The following is a 26850-nucleotide window of genomic DNA, read 5'->3' as shown; positions in this document are numbered from 1 at the left end:
CCTCAGGATTTAAGAAAAACTTGCTTGCTGCAACAGCTGGTTTGTTTCTAGTTGACCTGAGAGTCTGCTTTGAATAACTGATGAACAGCTTATAGTTATGGGAAACAAAACTGTTTTTAGGGTATACACCATCCTGGAGACAGTGTATACCCTAAAATGTATATTTAGCCACCCCAAAATTCAAGAAAATATATAAAATTAAAAATGGTGTTTTTATGGTTGAGATATGATTTTGCTGATTTTTTTACTGTCTCCAAACTTGCCACTCCTAGGCATTGCCTTAGTTGCTTAGTGAGTCACAGCATTCTTGATGGAAAATGACTGACTGGGCTAAAGTTGTTTATATCTAATTTACAATTTTTCTTGTGTGAAAGGATTATCCTTAATTTTAGTCATGGATCTCGGATGGTTCTTGGTGCGTTATTCACTCTTGAACAATAATTCTCATTTTCTTGGTTCAGTCAAGTTTTCTGAATGACTATAAATAGTTCACATGTTCAGTATGACTATAAATAGTCTAAAAGAGATTGGATCATCTTGTTTGATGCCTTTATTAATTGGAAAGTAATCTCCCTTCCTATCTCTCTTTCTAAACAGCTGCCTGACTTTTAAATAGTTCTTCAGTAGTTTTTTTGAGAACCTTATCTTTTATTATTATTATTATTTGCTTTTGTATACCTTTTCCAGGGTATAAAATTGAAGGATTATTGGATCTGCAATTATGTTTAGTTTAATCTCTTTCTAGTAGGTCCTGTTTCTGATCATCATTTTACAATAGAACTTTAAGAAAACTGCTTAAAAGTTATATATACTGTTTATGCTGTGAATTGATTTTTTAAAAATTGTTTATTAAAATTTTGAAAAGTGTAAATAATACATATTTAATTGAAATATACATTTCTCTGTTAGATACATAGCTAATTCAGGTATAATGGCATCAGTAGAACACTTAGATGTATCTGGGTGCTGGAATCTGACTGGACCAGGTCTTAGTGAAGCTGTTTCAATGGCTCCTGCTCTTCTGCCAGAAAATCTCTATTACTGTGACCATATTCAGGATGGACCTTATGCCGATCAAGCAAATGGTTGTCAGAATTTGGAAACAGGAATTCGTGCTTGCTGTTGCAGTGGGCAATAAGTAATTTCAGTAGTTCAAAGAGCCTTAAGAGGTTTCTCAGTTACTATTACTAAATGAAGAATACTAAGCTTTAATTGTGATCTGGGTTTTATTCACTGCTTTTTTTTTTTTAACTTTGAATTTGTCTTGAATGAATAAATCAATATTAGACTCTGCCTTTGACACTAATTTTCATTTCTTGTGAAGTTATTTGAACATAACATTTAAAGCAGAGTAGATTAACGTTTATAAACCAGTTCACATTGAATTAAATTCTAATCTCATCAGAATATGGACAATTTAAATTATTTTATTCTCACTTTTTATATACTCATAAGATCATAAGAAAATAAAGTGATATGCCTTAACTTTACAGAGCAATTAAGTTTTAATTCCACTTTGTATATAAGCATATTATATTGCTCATTTAAGGGAGTAACTTCATTCTTTGCTTATTCTTTCATGATATATCAATTATATGTTAAATAGAAGTACTAAAATTGTTATGCTTCACTTAAAAGCAATATCAGTGGAGTGTAAAACATAAATAATAAAGTCTTAATTTGTACATGAAATGTCCTTTTAAAGGGCACTGTTCTTTATAGATGTTTTTTTTTTTTTGAATGATAATAATTAAATTAGATCTTGCTGGTGTCTTGATAGAAAGGGAAAAAAATGTTTTATTGCTTTTCTTGGATTATATTTTTGTATGATTTGGAAATATCCTTGATCTTAAATGCTTGTTTTATTGTAAAAGAAACATAGAAATATTTCTAATTTCTTCTTTTTTATTTATTTATTTTTTATTTTTTATATTTAAAATATTTCCTTTTTTAAAAATTTGGTCATCATAATACAGTAATTATTTGTAAAAATTCTGCTGGAGCTTTGAAAGTGGTTTGCCTTAGTGAGGTCAGCAGTATTTTAATTGAAGAATTCTTAGATCATTTCTGCTTTGAAGGAGACAAATAAAATAACTCAAATATTTAATTATATCAACCTCAAGAATTCAGTATTGGTTATTTTATTGTTATGTAGTTGATTTTACTTTCATTGCTTGCAAAAATATGCGTGACTCCATAGTCTGAGGCCCATAGAAACATGTAAATTAGAAAACAATGCATTAATATTTTTGGTTTTAAATTATTGCTCTGAATAGTCTTTCACTAGAGGTGCAGTTCCTTGAATGCTATGAGCTACTCCACCAATCCACATCAGATATAATTTAAACTTCATTTTTCTTTTTCAAAAAAAAAGGAGTAGGCATCACTGTTTCACAGAAATATTATGATAAATGTGAAAACATTGTCTTCCATGAAGTTTATTAGATGCAAAACTAAAAATCTTACTCTAAATTAAATATTCAGTATCTTGCAAATATTTACAAACATAATGATTATATTATAGTTGATTTATCTTATTAACACAGCCCACAGAAAGTGAAGGAATAATAGTTACTAGTTCAGTGGAGCAGTGTATGGAGAGGTAATATCAGTCTTATTGCTCTTCTCTAGACTGCATCAAGAATTAAAAAAAATTAACTCGTAGTCAGGTTTATGGAGAAGTAACAAATCTTTTTCTTTTTTTCTTCTATTGTCTCTACTGTTTAACTTATTTGTTAATGATATTTTATGTAGATTGACTGAGGATCTTCAAAGGTCACCAATGGTGCAAAGTTAGGTAGAATTATCAGGAGTAGTGCTGATGATAATTCTCTACAGGAAGATTTGAACACTTTTAACTTGGACAGATAAGTGGAATTGCAGTTTCAATGTTAATAAATGCGAGATGTTACACTTTGGGATATAGAGATATAAGGCTACGTGCTGTATTTCAGGAAGTGGATGAGATTCGGGATCTTGGAGTGATTATAGACAGTGGACTGAAGTGCCAAGGTCATATCACAAGTATTGCAAATACTGCACATCTTATTGTTGCTATGATAAAAAGTATATTGGCATGTAGGGATAAGGAAGTGATGGTGCCGCTATATAAGGCATTGGTCAGATGACATATGGACTATTGTGCTCATATTTGGTCACTTTTTAGTTTTCATTGTGATGTGGAAACACTAGAGAAGGTCCAAGGACAAATGACCAAAGTGATATCAAAACTCTGGAGTGTAGGTTATGATGAGCATTTGAGGGAATATGGATAAAAGAGGTTGGTGGATCGGAGGAAAAGCAGAGATATGGCAGAGATCTTCAGGTTAGTTAGTTATCAGATTAATTCAGAAGGAATTATAAATATAGTGGATGTTAAGATAGGAAGAACAAGAGGCCATCCCTGGAAGTTGTATAAAGATGTGGTGAAGAAGGGTTTGAGGAGTAGGTTTTCTTACATGGAGAGTTGTTAGTGAGTGGAATGCACATTCCAGAGTGCATTGTAAATGCAGGTAGTGTAAAACACTTCAAAGTTTGTTAGGATAAACATGTTGTCAGTTGATTGGCCTCCCACGATGAGCCTATTGACTCCATGGAGGGTACCATAATAATTTAGCAAAAGCATTTAATAGGATACTGCTTGATAAGCTTATTAGCTTATTTTTAAATGAAGAAAAGGTAATGAGTGAAATTTGACAGTTATTGAATTTGGAAAGAGAAAAATTGTAACAATGTTTTGTTTATTAATTAAAATGTGAAATTGCATAATTAAATGTATTTTCACAAGCATAATTCATTGTTTATTTTATTTTATTTTTTGAAAAATCTCTCTATAAAGAAACTTTACAGCAGAACAAAAAAAAGTTACAGCAGAACGATAAAAAAAAGTTGTTCCTTAAATTTTTATATATGAAAACTTAGTATATACACTTTTAGCATTTGAAAATTTCCAAAAAACATACATATTACTTTTATTCATACTAAGTTTATAAATACAGTTTTTTCTAGAATATAAATTTCTTGATCTTTTTTTATCTAGAATTTTATAGGATTAGTCTGTGTTTACTAAATTAAAGGACTAATACCAGCAAAATAAGTGACATTAAATAAATGGCTTGCTTTTCATTGAGAATTAGTACATATGTGTATGCATGAAAAGTAATGTGGATAGAAATTTAATGCAAATGGATAATGAAGCAATTTTGCCAGAAAAATTAGATCAAGAATTTGATATTCAATTTCACTTTAATTACTCAGGTGGGTGGATTTTATTTAGGTGTTACCTTGTCTATGAAAGAGGCTTAGATTGACATCTTATCTGTGATAGGATAATCTTATTTGAGTGTGTTTTAGATGGAAAATGTAAGTCTTCCTCTGTGGGTTTTCTCACTCTAAACATATTTACACACACACACACACACACACACACCCTGAGGATGTGCTGAAAAGTTGTGATAATCGCCATCACGAATATGCATTTTGCAAATATGGCATACTATGAGGATATGATTAAGCTCACTACCATTCAGTTTGTGACAAAAGATAACTGACACTGGGTTTAATAAGTTGTGATAATATAAATAGTTAAACCAACTGGTTTCACCACCTATGATAGTGACTTCTTCTAGGTTAGAAAGAATAGAAAAATACAATAAGGAGTAAACATGAACCATTACATAACTGAAATCAAACATGTAGGAACTGTTACATAAAGGTTAAAAAAAAAAAAAAACAGATCTCCTTTTTTTAATAGTATGTCCCAATAAATCAATAGGATTTCTACAAAATTATTAATAGTGCTGTTTGTAGTTGGAAACTTTTTTTAAACTTATTAAATAAAAATAGTTTGTAGTTACTTGCCAGCTATCAAAATATGCTTTCTTTGTGTGAGTGGGCAAGCATATTTTTGATGCCTTGTATATATATATATGAGGGTGTGCTGAAAAGTTGTGATAATTCACCATGAAGGAATTGAGATAGAACCATGTAACTTACACATTATTCTACATGTTCCCTCTACATATTATTATTCCCCCATATTATTCTCCTCCACAAAGTGATGTTGCTGCATCATATGCAATCTTCTGAGAAAAAGGCTTTCCCTTGTTGCACAAACCAGTCCTCAAATGCAGATGTCTTCATCATCTTTGCTAAATTTTGCTCCTTTCAAGTGTTTTTTAAATTTGGGAATGGGAAATAGTCAAATGGGGCTAAGTCTGACAAATAAGGTGGGTAAGGCACACATTGAAAGCCTAAGTTATGTATTGTGTTGGGTTTCATGAGCAAGTGCATTTTCCTGCAAAAGCAACATGCCTCTGCCCATTTTCTCCATGGTGCTTTTCCTTCAGAGCTGTTGAATAAACTGCTTCTGTAACAGCTTCACCTTTTTTGAGGTACTTGGTAAGGATTACACCATCCCTATACCAAAAGACAATGGAAAGAACCTTCCCTGCTGACTTTTGGGTTCATAATTTCTTTGACCATGGAGAAGCTTTGTGTCTCCACTCCATTGACTGTTGTTTGGTCTCTGGGTCATAGTGGTGAAGCCATGTTTCATCAATAGCCACAATACAAGGCAAGGGGCTGTTTGAATGCTGGTGAATGACAGAGAATTTTTGTTATAAAAATCATGGAGGTTTGTAATAGATGTATGAGAAATAAAGACTATCAGGTTAGAATTTCAGAAGTCAATGATAGGAAGTATATGAAGAATAAGTAAATAGAAGAATATTATTCAGAAGGGAGAACATTAAAACATGGAAGATCACTTGTCATCACTCCAATATTATCAGAGCTTTAGAATTATATAACCCATCACTGTCGAGGCATTCAACTACCTCTGGCAGCCCATTCTACTCATTCACCACTCTCCAAGCAAAAAATGTAGTTCACACACTTTCACTAACTGCAGTATTACACAACTTACAGAGATAACCGCTTGATATCTCCCTTCTCGACATGTATTGAAAATAGAATTTCTTTAGTGACTTATAAATTTCTGTCATGTTCCCTCTCCTCTGTCTGTTAACTAAACTCTACAACTCACACACCTTAAATCGATTCTCATGGAGAGCATTCAACAAACCTGCTGCCAGCTTGGTCACCTGTCACCATCTTTACTTGTCCACAAGTTCTTCAACATTTAAGTAATCCATTAGGCAATTTTGCTAACTCATTTTATTGATTTATCTTGACCCTGGTCATTAGGATAAACCAATATGCAGTTTCTCTCAAACAATCTCCAAATCATTTCCTATGCATTACTGACATTTTTTTCTTTGTTGCTTCTTATGCTGCGGCACTGCTCCAAGCTGCCATCTAAGTTTGTCATAATCATTGGGTTTATAGATCAACATAAACTCTTTAATGGCTGAGAATTTTACTTATTAAGCAACAGAACAAGACTACATAGTCACTTTCTCTAATCAAGATAGAATTCTTATTGCATTCAATTTTAAAACCTGATAAACTGCATTCAGCAAGCATTAGAATCATTATTCCACTCATCTCAAGGCTACCTGCAATTCCTCCCCCCTCCCAAAAAAAACCTCTAGTTCATAGCTGCACTTCAAAATTCTTACTGAATAATGCTTTCTTGAGATACCTAACTCCAAATTCATGCAAATGCAAACCATCAGTCTTATATAAGTCCTATTGTCTACTATACAATTCTCTTCACAAACTCCACACTATTACTCTGATAACCTCTGTACAACTCTGGCTCATTTGCAATCATGGATCCTCTTCTCAACTCATTTCTGTCATTATCAGCAACTTTTTCATATCTTTTTGAATACTACATCTAAATATCACCTGTCAGATCATCTATATGCCAGAGAATTTAAATTAAAGCTGTTAACTCCCTGGAATATAGCCTCAACACCCACCCACCCACCCACACGCACGCACGCACCATGCACGCAATCATGTCCCATTGGCCTTGTTGATATCAGTTTTACTCAATCCTTCACTCAGCATCATCAGTCCCTCTCTTCTCGCTGCTCTCTTCTCATATTCTGCATTATGTTGCAATCACAAGAAGGATCAAATACAGGAATACCTCGATTATCGCGGTTATTGTTGCCATGAAAAATACCGCAATAATCGAATCTACGATAATCAGGATAAATAATGCGTGTAAAATGGGTGATCATTGTCAAGGATTTTTCAAATCTATTAATTAAATTCTATATATGAAGTAAAAAAGAAATGTGTTAAGAAAAAAATGAAGGTTCATTTAGAAAAACAAGATTATTCTTTAATCTTTATTTATATATAAGGAGTACATGCAGTATATGCAATTATTCTTTCTTGGATAAAAATTGGTGTAGAGTTGTCTGGTGGAATTTTTTTTTTTGTATAAAACTCAGTAGCAACAGATGGAATTTTCAATTTCCTGATGAACTTTCATTGATTGCTTGAGATTAGGATCACTCTTCAAGATTTTTTTCTTTAAAATTTTCAGCAATTCTAAACATTTCATCCATTTCTTTGAGGGTAAATTCCTTCAGTGCCACATCAATTTGTTCGTCATTTTCATCAATTTGAGCATCGTAAGCACATTCTCTCTCAAGCTTAATTAGGTCTTCATCATCCAGCTCCTTATCATGTGACTGAAGCAGGTCCTGAACATCACCTTGTTCAATTTCTTTTAGTCCTAGATCAAAGCCAAGCTTAGTTATGTCATTGATAACATGGGTTACGTCATTTTCAAATCCTTTAAAATCATTTGCACAATGAGGAATAATCTTTTGCCACGCTGCTCTTAGGTTGCTAAAAGTGACTTCACTCCATGCTTCCTTGACATTCTCAATGCAATTTTTGATATTGAATGCCTTCCAGAATTCTGTCAAAGTCATAGCTTCATCTCCTGTAGTCTTTTCTATTGCTTGTGAAAAAAGTTCTTTGTAGGTAATATGCCTTAAAGGATGCAATTACACCTTGATCCATTGGCTGGATGATGGAAGTGGTATTAGGTGGTAAATAAATAACTTTTACATTTTCACACAAATCATTCAGTGCTGTTGGATGACTAGGCGCATTATCTAATATCAACAAGATTTTAAAATCGAGATTTAATGACTTGCAGTACCTTTCAGCTTCAGGACAAAAACAGTTTTTAAACCAATCTTCAAAACTAGTTTTTGTCATCCAAACTTTTCTATTGAATCTCCAATGAACAGGAAGAAAATTTTTATCTAAACTTCTAAGCAGGCAAGGATTTTTTGAACGATAAATAAAGAGAGGCTTCATCTTGTAATCTCCAGAAGCATTGTCACATAGTAAAAGTGTTACACGCTCTTTCGAAACCTTGTAGCCAGGCTGTGATTTTTCATTTTTTTCTAAAAATGTTTTAGTGGGTATTTTTTTCCATAATAAGCCTGTTTCGTCAGTATTAAATATCTGATCATTGGTAAAATTTCCTTCTTCAATGATCTATTGCAATTCACCATGACTTGCAGTACCTTTCAGCTTCAGGACAAAAAAAGTTTTTAAACCAATCTTCAAAAATAGTTTTTGTCATCCAAACTTTTCTATTGAATCTCCAATGAACAGGGAGAAAATTTTTATCTAAACTTCTAAGCAGGCAAGGATTTTTTGAACGATAAATAAAGAGAGGCTTCATCTTGTAATCTCCAGAAGCATTGTCACATAGTAAAAGTGTTACATGCCCTTTCGAAACCTTGTAGCCAGGCTGTGATTTTTCATTTTTTTCTAAAAATGTTTTAGTGGGTATTTTTTTCCATAATAAGCCTGTTTCGTCAGTATTAAATATCTGATCATTGGTAAAATTTCCTCCTTCAATGATCTATTGCAATTCACCAGGAAAAATAGCTGCTGCTTTTTCATCCTCACTTGCAATTTCACCTTGTACACAAACACTATGCCTGCCCGATCGCTTTTTGAACTGATCAACCCACCCTGAACTTGCAGAGAAAGTTTCTTCCACTACTAACGGCAAATCATTTTCGCTTTCTAATTGTTTTCTTTTTAAAGTTTAAAACAAATTCAATACTTTTGTTTTAATAGTCTTTTGACTAAGAGCAATTCTCTTTTGGTTACAATCTTCTATCCACACACTGACAATAGCGTTTCCATTTCAATCATAAGATGGCTTCTGTTTCTTGTAGTTTGGGACCCAGAGGAGGTCGATGCACTTTGTCCTAGTTGCTTATAGTTTGCAGCGTGGTCTAAAATATGGTGAACAGTTGATTCATTTAGACTGTACTCTCTTGCAATTTTGGCCTTGGTTATGCCTGCTTCATACTTATTTATTGTATGCAACTTATCTTCTAAGCTGATTACTCTACGTTTCTTCTTGATAGCTGTAGACTTGATATCATCCTTGTGTCTTTTAGCATTCATTGTAGGGGTAAATAAGAAGAGAAATAAATATCCACATGTACTTCAGGCAAAGGCGGACAGTTACTGGTGAGTGGTGAGCAGGCACCGTCGGATAAAAACGAAGCCCTACAAGAGAGCAATACCTGGAGAGTGGCAACTCGAAGTGATTGCATATGTAGTGGACTACATCTCACAGCCACGATAATTCGAATTTGGAGCAAAATAATTGTAATTTTGGTATCAAATTACAAACCGCGATAAATCGAGAATTGCAATAATCGAAACCGCGATAATCGAGGTATTCCTGTATGTTAATGAACTCCTCATTAAACACCTCTACTATATCTTCGTTCTTCGGTGTTTATCAGTCTCCCATTATCACTGACCTACATCATCCTCCCATAATCATTCTTTCTTCTACTAGCCACATATCAAAAAAAACTTCCTAAGATTTCTTTTAGCGTCATTTGCTAACTGCCACTCATTTTTTTGCTACCCTTACTAAGTGAATCACAATCCTTGCTTGCTCTTTGTACTCCTCATTTAACTGATTATCCCCACTCATCTTGTGCCACCTCTACAATACCTTTTTCTTCCAGATTTCACGTTTCACTTCTTCAATCATACCTGTTTTTTATATCCATTTTACTCCTACCATATTTAATATCCTGACTTTTGGAATACACTTAGTCATTACCTCTGCCAGATACTTCCTGAGTAGACTCCAAGCAGCATTGATTTCCTTCCCATGCAGTTCCTCATTCCATGATATTGCTGCAAGCTGCCTCCTGAGTTTGCCATAATCGCCTGCCTTATAGTTTCATATATAACCTTTTCTCACAAAAGTCCTGATGTGGCTTGCCACCACTCAAGTGATCACTTTGTGGTCACTTTCACCAACTGGATAAAGATGTGACACTTCATTTACAACAATATCTTCCAATGAGATAACAGATTGAAGAAACTTGATCCACCTGTGGCCTCTGTTACATTCTGCTTAAGTAGTTGTCCCTCAAAAACTCAAATTCATTTTCTTTGGTTCCTAATGCTGTCTCTTCATTCCAGTCTATATTACCATAATTGAAATCACCCATAATGATAACCCTTTTTTTATTAACCAGACCAATTTGTCTAAACATTTCTTTCTTACTACCTTCAAAATCACTAGGTCTATAAGCAACACCCTACTAAACATTCATTCTGCCCACCTCCACTTCACACCGTACTGCTTCAAAACAACTCTCAGTATTTGTTCCTTGCATCTCTACCCTAGATGGGCACACAACTCCTCTGCCATCATGAATAACATCCCTCCTCCCTTTTTGCTTTGTCTGTTTTCACAAATTACTACATATCTCTCTCCATCTCTATTCCTGTCAGTCTGTCATCCTCATTCAACCATATCTCACTTATACCAACAATTTTTGAGTGATGAACTCTATCAACACTACAATTTCATTCCCCTTGTTTTGAATACTTCTTGTACTTGTAAACACACACACTAATTCATTTCTGCTTCTATTAACAAGTCTTACTAACCCTACTTCTCAGCCATGACTACTCCATACTCTCCCCTTTCCATTCCTATCATCACTGATATTACACCCTCACCAGACCTAAATGTCACCCCCACATCGTTGACTATCTTAATCCTTTCTTGTGTACTCACACATCTACTCATGAAAACCATCATCTACACTTTTCACACAGCAATCTTCTGTCCACCTTGACCTCTTCCATTTCCCTATCCACTCTGTGTTCCTTCTCTCATTTTCTCTTCACTCATTCCACTCACCTCTCCACTCACAAACTTGCCTACCTTACTCTGCTACTCTTCCACAACACCCCTTGCTTCCTCAGGTCTTACATTCACTTCAGCCATTCTCTCTCTCTCTCTCTTGCAACAACAGTTTCTCCAACTGACTTACACCAAATCCATTCAAATGTAACCTATCTCTTTTATACAGCTGTATCTGCTCCTGAAACTCATCCCACACTTTTACAAAATGAACTCCTTTCTCCTCACACAACTCTGCTAGCATACTATTCATAATCATCATTCATCTTCTCAATTCACCATTATCATACATGTGCAAACATGCTGACTATGTTACCTCCACACTGTTATCTTTCACTCTCCTTAACAACTTCATGACATTCCTCCTTACATTCTTCTTGTTACCAGTCATTTCATTCATTCCAACTACTACCTATAAGTTTTAATTGTAATGAAATGAGTAATTTTAGTAAAAATATTTTATATCCTGTAGACTATGGACGATATGATGATTCAAGTTTTATTTTGATTTAATGAAACTGTTCAATCACTGCAATAAAAATAATGTTACTCATTGTTTTATACAATTATATGTGCACTCTTTAAATATAATACAATAATATCATTATATGACTGCAAATCAAATGCAACAAAACAGGCACACATTCTGTACATTTTTATTACACTTAGCTGCTCTGAGTTACTTCTTCCTTGGTATTACTCTCTCTTATCAGGTGGTTCGATAGTTAAATGGTGAGGAGAAGAGGAAATCACCATCAATAGTCGACAGACTTTTTTGCTGTAATGTATTGAGAAGTTATTAATGTTCATTTTTATTTTTAAAATTAGACCACATTTGATCACTTTTTGATAAAATTATTTTATAAATATTAAATTATTAAATAAGATAAAAGTTATTTAATTAAGGGGATAATAAATCCTTCATTATTTCAAAGCCGAATAAGAAACTCGAAGATTGAAATCTAAGAGTTTCATGCTGAAGAACATCCGGCAAGTCCAAGCCTAAGTCAATGCCTGGTGGTACAACACTAGGGCAAAGGTGGAGCAAGCTCTGATTACTGTCCTTAATATTTTCTTATAATGTAAAACACAGCTCCTAGGAGATGCATTACTGTTTTACATTATGAGGGAAGGTCACTACCTAGACCAGTTTCGACCTTTATTGAAGTCTCATCAGCGAGTAGGTAGACCTGGATAATACCAAGGTTTTAGTGAAACAGAGCTTACATACTTTATACATAAATCTTTTGGCTCCTTAATGTAAGATAAAAGTTATTATTTTATTTAAATTAAGGAGATATTAAATCCCACATTGTTTTAAAACCGAATAAGAAACTCAAAGATTGGAATCAGAGAGTTTCATGCCGAATATAGTATAATAAACTATAAAAGTATCGGTGATTACTAGCATGAGCTAATGCAAGTAGTCCTAGTACGTAGTACAAACTCGCAGCAAAGGTGGTAAAGTTCTGATCGCTATTCTTAGTATTTTCCATAATGTAAAAACACATTTCCTAGGAAATGTATGCTGTTATTACATTATGGTGGGAGGTCACTACCCATACCGGTTTCAGCCTTTACTGAGGCTTCATCAGTGAGTAGCTAGACCAAATTAATACCAAAGGGTATAGCGAAAAGAACGTATATACTCTGCTATACAAGTTGTCAAAAAGGTGCTCCATTAAGTTACTTAAATATAAAGAGCCAACAGGTTTCATTTTGGCGATATAAGCATTATTTAAATTAAGGGGATATTAAATCCCACATTGTTTTAAAACCGAATAAGAAACTCAAAGATTGGAATCAGAGAGGTTCATGCTGAATATAGTATAATAAACTATAAAAGTATCGGCGATTACTAGCGTGAGCTAATGCAAGTAGTCCTAGTACAAACTCGGGCAACTCGCAGCAAAGGTGGTAAAGTTCTGATCGCTATTCTTAGTATTTTCCATAATGTAAAAACACATTTCCAAGGAAATGTATACTGTTATTACATTATGGTGGGAGGTCACTACCCAGACCGGTTTCAGCCTTTATTGAGGCTTCATCATGGAAAATACCAAGAATGGCAATCAGAACTTTACCACCTTTGCTGCGAGTTGCCCAAGTTTGTACTACGTATTAGGAATACTTACATTAGCTCAAGCTAGTAATCGCCGATACTTTTCAATTCAATTATACTATTCAGTTCAATTATATTCAATTATACTATATTCGGCATGAAACTCTCTGATTCCAATCTTTGAGTTTCTTATTCGGTTTTAAAACAATATAGGATTTAATATCCCCTTAATTATATAATGTTTATATCGCCGAAATGAAGCCTGTTGGCTCTTTTTATTTAAGTAACTTAATGGGGCACCTTTTTGACAACTCGTATAGCAGAGTATATAAGTTCTTTTCGCTATACCCTTTGGTATTAATTTGGTCTAGCTACTCACTGATGAAGCCTCAGTAAAGGCTGAAACCGGTCTGGGTAGTGACCTCCCACCATAATGTAATAACAGCATACATTTCCTAGGAAATGTGTTTTTACATCATGGAAAATACCAAGAATAGCGATCAGAACTTTACCACCTTTGCCGCGAGCTGCCCGAGTTTGTACTACGTACTAGGACTACCTTGCATTAGCTCACGCTAGTAATCGCCGATGCTTTACTTTTATAGTTTATTATACTATATTTGGCATGAAACTCTCTGATTCCAATCCTTGAGTTTCTTAATCGGTTTTAAAACAATGTAGAATTTAATATCCCCTTAATTTAAATAATGTTTATATCACCGAAATGAAGCCTGTTGGCTCTTTATATTTAAGTTATTATTTTATAATTTTAATATGTAAAAATGGAAGATGTATGGATTCATCTATATTTTATAGTCTCTTTCTGTATATGAATTTAAATTTTCAACTTTAAAGTTCCAAATGTTACCAGAGAACTTATGAGAATTTAATTTTCAGTATTGGAGTTGCCTTGGATTGTATTGCTTAAAAAACATGGACTATTCCCAGGAGGAGTCCATATTTTAGCAGGGCAGTGAAACCCATTGATTAGGTTTCACTGTCCTAACAGCTGTTACAAACTGTTGGTTCTCATTAGAGACAAGGCAGAGCAACCTAGAGAGGAAAAAACTCTCTCAATACTGTAGCAATCTTATGTCAGAAAGTTAAATTCTTCATAAGTCAACTCTTGGAAGATACATGGTCAGTTACTGAAATGGGGAAAGGCTTCAATTTAACTTTTTAACAGTGGATTTCTGTGCTATTGTGAAGGTTTTTTGCTCTCTCTCTCTCTTTCTGTGTGTGTGTGTGCATGCATTTCATCTCTGATGAGAAGCTGTGAAATTTAATTTAATCACTAATAAAAGGCAAATATACAGGCTACTGGGTGGAATTTTAAGTAGTGAGGCAACTCCAATGTTGAATTATATTCTTTTATGCTTGCTGGTGTTGTGCCGTACATCCGCTTTGAATTCGCTATCTTGTTGGAATGTTATTTTTATTTAAATTATCCATTTTTTGTTTTTATTAATTTTTGGTTGATTACTGATCCAAATATAGTGGAATCAATCACCAACTAACTTTTGCAATCTCACTTTTCTACAGACCGAGGTTAATATTATCAGTTAAGGCTTCCGCAAGGTCCAATAAACTTTATGAGCAGTGCAATGAAAGAGAATCACGCAGACACCAAATTGGAATCAATAAAACAAAACATTTAATGCACGGTTACATAACATGTACATTAAGTATAACTTTGAAAACAAGATAATGCAAATCAACTTAGTTCAAATACTCATAACAAACATAAAACATTAGGCATCAGACATCCAGCTGTCAATTTTACATTCTTCCGAATAATTAAAAATGGTTCACACAGTTCAATGTTACAGAATCTTACAGTACATATTCTTAAAGTAGAATTCTCTAATTCTCTCTTAGTCAACAAACACTTAACTCAATTATGAGGCAGTTATCACTTCAAGGGGGAAACACTTTAAAGCTCCATACATCAGCTAATTTTAGTAGAATGCCACAGTTAATGTTAAGATATATTGGGTGGAGCTAACTCTTATTTCTTCACGCTAAAATATAAAAAAAATGGACTGCTCTTACTAGGTTACATCCTTTGCACATTGGATTCACTATAGGCACACTTAAAACTGAAGTTAACTATCACTTTGAAGTAACACTATTCAAAAGCAATCTTCACTATATAACTGAAATATTAAACATAGAGCTTCACAAGTCTTGACGCACTCGTTTCAGGTAATCTACTTATTCCTTATTTTCTTCTACACATTAATTTCAGCTTGGCACTGTTCTTCCTCAAAACAATTGGAATTCGATGTAATTTTAGAATTCCGTAGAAATATTCCTAATTGCCTATTAATTTCCCAGTCCCTTCTTAATTTATTTATGGCATTTCCAAATTCCCTTTACTGCCACCCGTTACTTCACTCCGTGCTGTCCTGAATGCTTCTTCCCTTTTTAATTTCGTTTTCCAATAAAATACCTTCATTCTTCCTACCAAAATCCAGTTCTAACCAGTCCAGCTCATATCAACTCCTTCTCCCTTCGAATACTGTAGCTCACGCTTCACCACGCGCTATCTAAAATTAACTCTGTTTTCTTGACAGTCAAATCAAATCTCATTAGTAGAATTTCTTAAATTTACTTTCACTTTCATTTACAATAAATAAAATGCGCATATTACAGTCCACTTAGGATACATTTACAAATTATATAATGAATTTATACAGAATAAATAACTAAAAAAATTACAATTATTATTTTAATAAAAAAAATAACAGTAAGTATTTAAATTAGAATTTACTTAGGAGTAAAATTAGCTCGGGATATGCAATTTATGTTAAATTATGAATGAAGTATTAATAATCATAAAATTCTTCATTCACAATTTAACACTGGTAAATTTTAAAACTTTTAAGTTTATTTCTAAATTTTGCTATAAAATATAGATGGATCCATAATATCCTCCATTTTTCACATCTTACTCATGCCAAATTGAACCCTTTTAGATCTATGCTTCAGTAATTATACTTTTAATGTTTTCACTTTAGCTTCAAAATGAATTTAAATCAATGCGAAGTTTAAAAACACTTTAAGAAATGTAAAAATCGGGAATTGCAGTTATTCTCCAAAACAGTTGACTGGATCCAGTTTTAAAACAAAAGCTGAGGAAAATATGAAACCAGCTTCAAGTAGCTTAAAATAATTAAGTCAATTTTAAACTTTTGTGAAACAAGAAAGTTAAGAGAGAGAGAGAGAGAGAGATTTGAATCAATTTCAAAGTAGAACTATATATTATGAAAGAACTAGTCATATCTTGATAGAGTACCTCATGATAAGTTGACAGTCAAACTAGAGCAGATGGGGTTGGATATTAGATTAGTGCATTGGATTGGAGACTGGCTATCTGATAGGTATCAACAAGTTGTGTATGGGGGTGCAATATCCAGGAAAAGGAAAGTCACTAGTGGAGTGCCTCAGGGATCTGTTTTAGGGCCATTACTATTTAACTTATATATTAATGATATTGGTGAAGATTTGGATGGAGATATTCAGTTGTTTGCAGATGATGCAAAGTTGGGACGAACATAAAGAGTAGTGAAGATGTTGTGGCCTTGCAAGAAGACTTGAATAAATTGAGTGATTGGGCAAGCAAATGGGGATGTGAGTTCAATGTTGCAAAATGTAAGGTTTTAAAATTTGGAAAACAAAGATGGGATGCAGAATTTATGCTTGGTGAGAATATATTGTTGGAAGTAGAGGAAATAAGAGATCTGGGAGTGATAGTGGATAAGGATCTAAAATTTAGGGGACACATCGCCAAAATTGTGAAGACAACACAAAGACTTCTGGGAATGATGAGGAGGACACTGACGTGTAGAAGTAGGGAGATACTTGTTCCAATGTATAAGGCTTTGATTAGGCCACACTTGGACTATTGTGCCCAGATTTGGTCACCGGGTTTTCAGAAGGATGAAGAGATGTTGGAAAGGGTCCAAAGGCGAATGACTAAGGTAGTTTCTGACCTCTGGAATGTTGAGTATGAGGAAAGATTGAAAAGATGTAATTTGCAGAGTCTTGTGGAGAGAAGGAAGAGGGGAGATATGATAGAGACCTACAAGTTGGTAAGGGGTTGTTATAGGATCAATGGTGGAGAAGTTCTACAGAGAATAGTGGGAGATCAGGGGAGAACCAGAGGTCATCCCTGGAAACTGTATAAGGAGGGTGTGAGTAAGGGAGTGAGAGGCAGGTTTTTTTCGTGCAGAGTTGTGAGTGATTGGAATGCCCTGCCTGAGAGCGTGGTGTCTGCAAGTAGTTTGAATGTGTTTAAGACACGGTATGATGAGATGTGTGTGTAAGATAAAAGGACCTCCTAGATGAGTCTTTGACTCCATGAGGTCTTGTTTTAATAATAATAATAATAATAATAATCTTAATTTTGGACATCTGTGAACATAAGAAAGAAGAGCAAATATTAAAAATTAGTAGAATTAGATCACCATTTTAGTTTTATGTTGCACCAGGTATCAACTACATTTCAGTGTTGTTATCTGTTCAAATGACACAAAAAATTTTAATTTAGGATTAGTTTGTTATTATTATTTATTTGTTAACATTTGACCTCCATGGAGTCAGAGACTCATTGTGGGAAGTACACACTGTTGCACATAGTGCTCATCCAACCATGCTTTAAACTGATTCAATGTGTCTATATTCGCAACATACTCAGGCAATGCATTCCACTCACCAATCACTCTCTATGCAAAGAACCTTCTCCTCACACCCTCCTTATACAGTTTCTAGTGATGGCCTCTTTTTCTATCCCACCCCCCCATATCTCCCATGCTATGAAAAATCTCTTCCATGTCAACCTGATGACAACCCCTGACTTGCTTATATGTCTCAATCATATCCCCCCCCCCTCCTCCTATTCATGAGGCTCTGCAACTTACATTCTCTCGATCTGTCTTCGTATTTCACATTCCAAAGACCACTGATCACCTTTGTGAATCTTTTCTGGACCAGTGGTGTAGCTAGAGCTTTTGCCGCCCCTCTCAATACACACCAAAAAATACTACAAAAAGTCAAAATGACATAGAGCTTTGAATAGACACATTGAATCAACTTTAAACTGATTCAATGTGTCTATATTCGCAACATACTCAGGCAATGCATTCCACTCACCAATCACTCTGTATGCAAAGAACCTTCTCCTCACACCCTCCTTATACAGTTTCTAGTGATGGCCTCTTTTTCTATCCCCCCCCCCCATATCTCCCATTCTATGAAAAATCTCTTCCATGTCAACCTGATAACAACCCCTGACTTGCTTATATGTCTCAATCATATCCCCCCCCCTCCTCCTATTCATGAGGCTCTGCAACTTACATTCTCTCGATCTGTCTTCGTATTTCACATTCCAAAGACCACTGATCACCTTTGTGAATCTTTTCTGGACCAGTGGTGTAGCTAGAGCTTTTGCCGCCCCTCTCAATTCACACCAAAAAATACTACAAAAAGTCAAAATGACATAGAGGGAAATAAATTAAAACACTATGTTTATTTTTGAATTAAAACTTTAATTTCAACATTCTAAAATGTTATTTTTCTTGCTTTTCTGTTAGCAAAATCATCGCTGACATTGGCGAAGTCTATTTCATAGTACTGTAGGTAATTCTTAGTCAGTTTTATTTAGAAAAATTTCTCTCACAACTAGACACTTAACAGCAATTGTGAGGAAAATCTCAGTAGTATTACAGTATTTGGAAATGAGTTCTCGAGACTGTGTTTTAGAATTAACTGCGAAAGTTCAAAAAGGTTCAAAGTGCCGCCTGGGGCGGACCTCTCCTTCCTCCTCCTCCCTAGCTACGCATCTGCTCTGGACCCTTTCCAACATATTTTCGTCACCATAAAAAACCTGGCAACCAGATCTGTGTACAATAATCCATATGAATCCTGATCAAGGCTTTATACAATGGCAACATAACCTGTTTCTGCATGTCAGGGTCCCCTGCATCATTGCCATTATCCGATGTGAAAATGTGTATCAGTTGATATTCAAAATGTGGACTCATGAATGCAAGAATTTGGAATAATTTTCAAAATCATATTGCAGCTATAACAACAGATAGATGCAGAAATTTGGAACATTAAAGCTTTGTTGAAAATTTACTGTGCCATTATCATGTTGAAACATTTTATAAAAAATTTGCTTGGATTCACAAGCATTGGCACACTCCAAGCATTTGTATCATGGTTACATACCATGCAGTGAAAAACATTTATTACCTGAAAAACTTTGTAGGTATCCATGCACTGTGAAATTTGAACCCACTGCTTATTGGTTGGAGAGTGAAGACGTTTACTATCTACTCAAGCAGGTGGACAAGTGCTTAGGTTTTCCTAAGCATTTGCACATTCCATATTTGCCAAATATCAATGCTGACATTGATATTTGGCATCTAAAGAAGTTTACAATCTTGAGATAAATATAAAGTTTTTTTGGAAAATATGTAATTATTATTATTATTACAGCACAAGAACATCCATGGGATCTGAAGACTCATCATGGGGATCCATGCTGACAATTATTTACACAACAGCTATCATGTTTATCTTTGAATTCAATTGTCATTTTGTTTGATCCCTTGTTCTTCTGTCTGGTCATGTATTGAAATATTTCTTTATCATCTACTTTATAAAATTCCTTCAGAGTAACTTATATGTTTATATAATAACTTCGCTGCCTTTTAGTTGAATTTTATAACCCACAAACCTTCAATCTGTCCTCATTGGGAGTACCCCACAGACAAATTATCATATTGGTTACTCTCCCTCTAGATCTTTCTCATCACTTTCTTCCCCAAAGAAACCAAGGCAACCAAATGCAGTTTTTCATAGAAGAGGGATGATAATTGCTTTATCCTTGCTTGTCAGTTTGTGCATTTTTACCTTCGAGTGATCCTTTGAGTTGGTTTGTCCAATTTGTAATATGTTCTGTGGACCTCACTATAACTATCATCACCATCAAATCTGTGCCTCTTCAATTTTCTTGCAGTCCATTTCCTGCTTGAGTAATAGCATTTGATTTATCTAATTTCTGACAAATAATAGTTCATTGTAATCATTATTAGCAAACGAGAAAAAGAGAAACAAAAGCTCAGGACCTCACTATAGCCCATCATCACCATCAAATCTGTGCCTCTTCAATTTTCTTGCAGTCCATTTCCTGCTTGAGTAATAACATTTGATTTCTCTCATTTCTGACAAATAATAATTCATTGTAATCATTATTAGCAAACGAGAAAAAGTAGATCTACTGCATAGTAGATCTATGCAGTACTTGCTCCGATAGTTAAAAAAAAGAGAGTACACACACACACACACACACACACATAAAGTCTGTATTTCTTTGAATTCTTGCAAAAAAGTGGTTTAGCAATGCAGTAGGTTTCTGTTTAATAATTAAAATACTGTTTATTTATCTGAGAATAAAATGAGATGAATATATGCTGTATATAAAGAATATATCTTTGTATGTGCTGCTGAATAATGTTGACTACATAATAAAGAAATTAAGTTTTTTAAAAAAGTAATATATAACACGAGAAAGTAATTTCTGTTAATATTAATTATCTCACAGTGACTAGAGGAAGATCTGGTTGTTGTAACCATTATTATAGTAAGCTTGTTGTCATCCAGTGACGGCTTGTACATAAGCACTGCGACACTGTAGCATCCCCAAGGAAAAAACGAAAAAATTAAATTTTGTTTGTGTTTATAAATAATAACAATGCTTATAACATTATATAAATACAATACAACATGTTAAAGGTTACAGCTTATGTTTTGACATTGATTGAATAGTTAATAATTGGAATTGTTTGATTAACGCTTTCGATTATTCCGACACTGATATTCTAATGCAGTGTCGAAATTATCACGTTAGATCAGTTTTGGCTAGACTTGCCGATATTCTTTAACACTTGTCACTGCACATAACAAGTGAATTTGACACTGCTAGTTGAGCAGTGTCGCTACCAATAAATGTATGCATGCATGCATGCATTGTTTCTGTGAGATACGAAACTTTTATTATTAGTTTGTGGTGAGGGTGAAATATTTTTAATAAAGCATTTTTTAATATATACATTTATTAAACGTTTTTTAACAACATTTATATGTTTATTTTTAAAATTTAATGAAATGAAAACTTAATGAATCCAGAAAATTAAACATTTTCCTCAAATTAAAAATCGCGATTACAGAAAAATAGTAATTTATTAATAAATTGGTTACTGATTAGGAAAAAATGAATTTTTTTTTATTCCTCCACTTAAAATTTTCACTGGTCGCCACTGTTGTCATCATTAGAAGCTCATTGTATGTTTAGGGAAAATATGAAGACAATTGTTTATGATATAAAAAAAATATATATTAGTTTCTAAATCACTTATTGTGAAAACAATTTCTCTCATGTCCCAAAAACTAATATTAAACAAGTTAAACCTAACATCCCAATTAGAATATTCCATATTTTTCCTTTCTTTTCTTCCCTCAGTTAATTTATTGCTGTCCTCATTAAGAAACATTTATTTAAGTCATTTTTATGAAGATTAAATGTGTGATTGATGTTCTAATATCATACTGAAATTCTTAATAAGATATTCTTGGCATGTTTTAGAGCATATGATTATTATTATATGATTTCTTGGCAAGTGTAATCTAATTTGAAACCAGGAAAAAGTTTTCTGGAACCATAACCTCTTTATTTCTACACATTAAGGTGCTCTGCATCATTACCATAATCTGATGTGATGACTTCACAACTTGTGCAGTGTGACATCTTGAACTACAGATCCTTGTCCACCACTACTATAAGGTCTCCTCGACTTCCTCCAAAATTTCCTCATCAAATGTATATTTTGCATCCCATTGTTGTCTTGTTGCCCGCCAAATTTCAGAACCTTACACTGTGCAACATTGAACTGACAGTTCCACACTGTTACTCACTCACTCACGCAATTAATCTATTCAAGTCCTCCTGCTTCTGCTTGATTTCTCATCACTCTCCCCAGTTTTGCATCATCTGCAAATAGTTGTATATCACCATTTAAACCCATCCCAGTATTATTAATACACAAATTAAGTAACCTTGGTCCCATAAACAGACCCCACCACCACCAATCACTTTCCTGTTCTCTGATACTACACCCTCATACAACTTACTGAGACCCAGTTCCTATTCATCTTACTTATCTATCAACCAATCCCATCTGCTCCAGTTTAGTTAACAAACCCATGCTGAAAAGCACAGTAAATACTGCTGTTATCAACCAACTTTTATATCCTAGCCCTCACCAGCCTCTCCCAATACCTTGACTACAACCCAGATATTTAGATTGGCTTATAATTTAATTTGTAGCCTGAGCCTTATTGCTACCTTTGTTAGCCTTATGACCTGTTTTTTGGGTTACACCTTCATACTCAGGATGGAATTAGGTAATCTGTGAATTCTGTTGTAGGGACCAAATTGGGAACATTTCCAAATAATGGGCTCACACTGGTTAATGAAAATCATCTACCACTTAAAGACTGGGGAGTAGAGATTTTGTCCACCTGTTCAACTGGATCAGCCCTACATGGAGGACTGATCCAGTATAACAATATGAATATGTACTTATAACATTGTAATCTTTTTTTTTTTTTTTTTTTGTAAAACTAAGTAGTAATGCATGTTAATCATCTTTTATACTCTAAAGATGCATTTTTTTGGTATTAGTCTTATGGTGGTATTTCTCTATAACTATTTAAATCTATATGACTATGTTACTAGTAATTCTTGTGTAAATCTGATGATTATTGTAACCATTTTTTTATTTTCCTTCAAATATTGATACCAATATTAACATATTTTTCCATATATTTATATTTAAAATATATTTATCTCTCAAGTTAAAAAAGCATAAGATTCAGATGAAAAAAAAAAAAAAAAAAAAAAAGAAAGAAAGAAAAGAATTGTATGCCAGTATTATCTTCTAAAGATTTCAGATTTTAATTGATCTTAAAGTATAATAAGTACATGCAGATAACAGACTGCATTTGACAGCCTTTTTTTGGTTGCATATACTGATTCCAGTCCACTGAGTTTTCCAAAAAAGTAATATTTTTCAGTAATCAAGGAGAAAATGAATTATAGTGAATGTTTATTCATAAAATTCAGATATTTAATTTCAACTCCGAATTTATTTTCACTTGATTGCTCTCATTCACAGAATCATGAAAAATGCTTTTTGATCTGAAACATGTTTCGACATATTTACAGATGAAGCTTTACTGAACTGCAGGACTTTAAACTGAATGCAAAAATTGAGTGTATTCCTTGATGTTACTAACTATTCTTGAAACAGGTACCTAAATGTGTTGAAAGGAAGAGAATAACATTCAGAACTTATGCAGCAAACAGTTTTTTCTAGAATAAAGTTTGTGAAATCAAAATTGAGGATGTGAATAATGGATTCATATCTAAAAAAATATGTTGTATATTTTTCAAAACATTATACTGTGAGAAAAGAAACATGGTTCCAAACATCTTAATGGATAAATTTAATCTTTATTGTATTTAATGTATTTTTTTAATTAAGTGTTTAAAAAAATTGTGCTTAATACTTTAATCGTTTAACAGTTGAATAAAGTTTTTGTTCTTTTATTGCAGAGTAAACAGATACTTTTATAATAATCAGAGACTTTTTTTTGTTAGAAAAATATTGTAACTGTAAGCATTTTTACACACATCAAGAAGTGTTGCTTGCTGGGGACATGTTAAGGTCAATGTCTATCCTCTACCTATAATCATTATCATGGATATTTTATCTGACTTACATCCTGGACGAATTGCACATTCTTGATATATTAATACAGGTGTGTAACTTTTTGCCAATATAAGAAATATAAAAAAATTAACTTTCTTTTTTTAAAGCACTCTTTGTTACTTTACTGGACACGCTTTGTCATATTTGCATAATGCAAAACAATGGTAGGAAACGAAAAATATCTTATCATTATTATGATTATTTCCCAGCATATGCTCTCAAAAGATGTAGATTACTATGAGAGTTTAAAATATAGTAAGGTACCATTCCTAGTTCTCAAATGCAACAGCAGTTTACTTCCAGTTTCATTTTGTAGGTTTCCAGTATAGTTCATTCTACCACTATTCTGTTGTTTTTTATGGCATTGTCCTTAACTGCAATAATACAGGTAGATCTTGGGCTTATTTTGTGTATCCTCCCTGCCTTTCTATTTAAGCACTTGTTTTGCTAATCTTTTCTTACTCATGATATTCCTGCAAAATTTGTTTGTTTTTTTTATATTTATTTTTTGTATATTTATTCATGCTTTATTTTTTTCCCTGATTAAGTTCATTATGTCATCTGGTAGTCGTTTAGGCTTGAAAGCAATTGAATTTGAGATGATAGATGCTATTGGTGTGTTGATTTGATCAGTAAGTTTATTGACTGCAGAATCAGTTTCTTCCTTGGAATTGATATGAGGGATGGGATCAATGTAGTTTGGAAGCATTTTGGATAGTTTTTCCCAGGGAATGAAGGTGTGAGGTGAAGGGGGAAGTCCCCTCTGATAACCCAGTTGGAGCAGAATAGGATTGTGGTCTGATGATAATTCATTCAATGATTCCAGGGTGTACTGTAGGTCAACATTCTGAAGGACAGCTATATCCAAGCCGTCGGATGAGCCAGTGGGACTGTGGTGAGTTGGCACTGAGGGGCTAGCCACAGTTGCGCAATTTGAGCGTGTGTAGTTAAAGAGGATGTGGCCATTCCTATTTGTAGACCTACTGCTCCAGGCGTGATGTTTTACGTTTGAATCTCCAGCAATAATAACCGGTAGTTTAATGTTGAGGATAGCATCCAGATCTGTGGTCAGCAATGTTTTTGATGGTGGGTTATAAGCAGCATAGATTTTTATGTTTCCGACAGAGTTTGTGATGACATTGATACCTGTGACTTCGAGATTAGTGGTTGTAGGAATGGCTACAGCATGATGGTTGATGTGATTTTTGATGAGGATGGCTGTATACCACCACCTCTGTAATCCAGCCTATCATTCCTGTAGAATTGATATCCTTTGAATTTAGGATTGTCAGCAGGTCTCAGGTGAGTCTCATTAATTAATAATATATCCGGATTATATCTGTCATTGAATTCCTGCACTTCTAGTATTTTATTTTTAAGGCAGTTGGCATTCCATGCAATAATCATTAGAGCTGGGGTAAATTTTGTCTGGGGTAAATTTTTTCCTATGCATTGGAGACTGCAGATAAAATGGACTGTGTTTGCTGTAAGAAACTTTTTGTGGTGCTTAGTGATGGATTTGCGTTACTGAAATCCTGTAACATATTTACAAGAGAAGAGGTGATGATGGCTGTTATATTTGAATGTGGATTTGGCATATTCTGGTCATGGACTGCTTTTTTGGGGCAAGCCACATCAGCATATGTTCTTGTTTGGTGTTGAAGATTTATTTTCTTGGGGGGCTCAGTTGATGGTGGCTGAACACCTGTCATCTTGTTCAAACTAATAGGAGCCTGATGAACTTGAGCTTCTGGGGCTCTCGTTTCTGATAATGAGGTAGATTGACTGATTAACTCAGTTTGCCTGTTTTTTGGGTGGCAAATGCACCCTCTGTAATTTGCAGGGTGGGGACCACCACAGTTAGCGCACTTAGCCGGGGTGGTTTTTGGCTTGGAGCAGGTATGTGTGGGGTGGGCTGTATTGAGCTTTGCACAACTTCTGAGCATAACCAAATTTTTGGCATCTATGGCACTGGCCAGAAGAGGCCCTCTTCCTAAGTGGCTCCAGTGAGACCTTAAGCCCACAGATTGCCTTCAAGTTATAAATATTTTTATAGATATTGTGTATTTCCACCAATACCAGAGGCATAGGGGTCTTGTTTGATCTGTACATTCTGCTGACCTTTGTGGGAGGCAGATCTTGCATGTTGAGGTCAGCAGCTATTTCAGCTGTTTCAATGTCTTCAGATACTCCTTGGAGTACCACTTTTAAATTTTTCTCCAAGGTAAGTATGAAGGTATGGTATCGTGTACCTCTTACATCCAACTCCTTGGTTAAATTTCTATAGTCAGTCACTGTAGTGGGCTGAATTTTGATGTCCTCCTCTGTGTTCTTGGCAATGGAGTAATTTATCTGCAGGTTGGCCATGGTGGTTCTTAAGGCTGTCCATCTCTGCTTTTCCCTAAGAATGACTGGAGGCACCTTTTCATTGGTGGAGGCAGAGGAATCTGTGTTGGGGGCATCTTCATCCATGCCATTTTCGTTTGCTGACTCCGAGGCGAGAGTTTTGCGTTTTTTGCGCACGTGCCTCTCTCTCCTTGATCTGAATGAGTAGAGTCAGAGATTACTAGATTTAATTTTTCCTCCATTTGATAAGCGTCTTCATTTTGAACTTCATCAGTCTCAGGTAAAGAGTAAAAATTTAGGAAGCCGGGTCATTCAAGCTCGAACTTCTTAAGGAGTTTCTTTATGAAGCTGAAAGCCAGTCCTTTATCTAGAGAGTCTATAATAATGTCAGGATCTACCACGTTTGATGGCCATTTGAGCTTAAACTTCCTTTGAAGTTTATTTACAAGAATAAGTGC

At 34.3% G+C, this 26850-nt stretch overlaps 1 protein-coding gene across 2 annotated transcripts in view; it reads left to right on the top strand.

The window, feature by feature from the left end:
• The window catches only part of LOC150109924 (F-box/LRR-repeat protein 5-like), a 335771-nt gene that overhangs the window by 285478 nt on the left and 23443 nt on the right, over window positions 1–26850 (top strand). Inside the window, exon 9 of one of the 2 annotated variants that reach the window (XM_090397314.1) lies at window positions 910–1138. In XM_090397314.1, coding sequence (XP_090253440.1) covers window positions 910–1138 — 229 coding nt within the window. Of the gene's footprint in view, window positions 1–909; window positions 2443–26850 lie in introns of those variants that run through there. The other variant, XM_090397315.1, reaches the window with a different exon arrangement.

Source organism: Typopeltis vanoorti, chromosome 1, assembly GCF_054136105.1.
Source record: "Typopeltis vanoorti isolate ZY-2024b chromosome 1, IOZ_Tvanoo_1.0, whole genome shotgun sequence".
Classification (NCBI taxonomy): Eukaryota; Metazoa; Arthropoda; class Arachnida; order Uropygi; family Thelyphonidae; genus Typopeltis; species Typopeltis vanoorti.
Note: the sequence above shows the minus strand (reverse complement) of the source record. Positions and strands in the feature narration are given on the sequence as shown.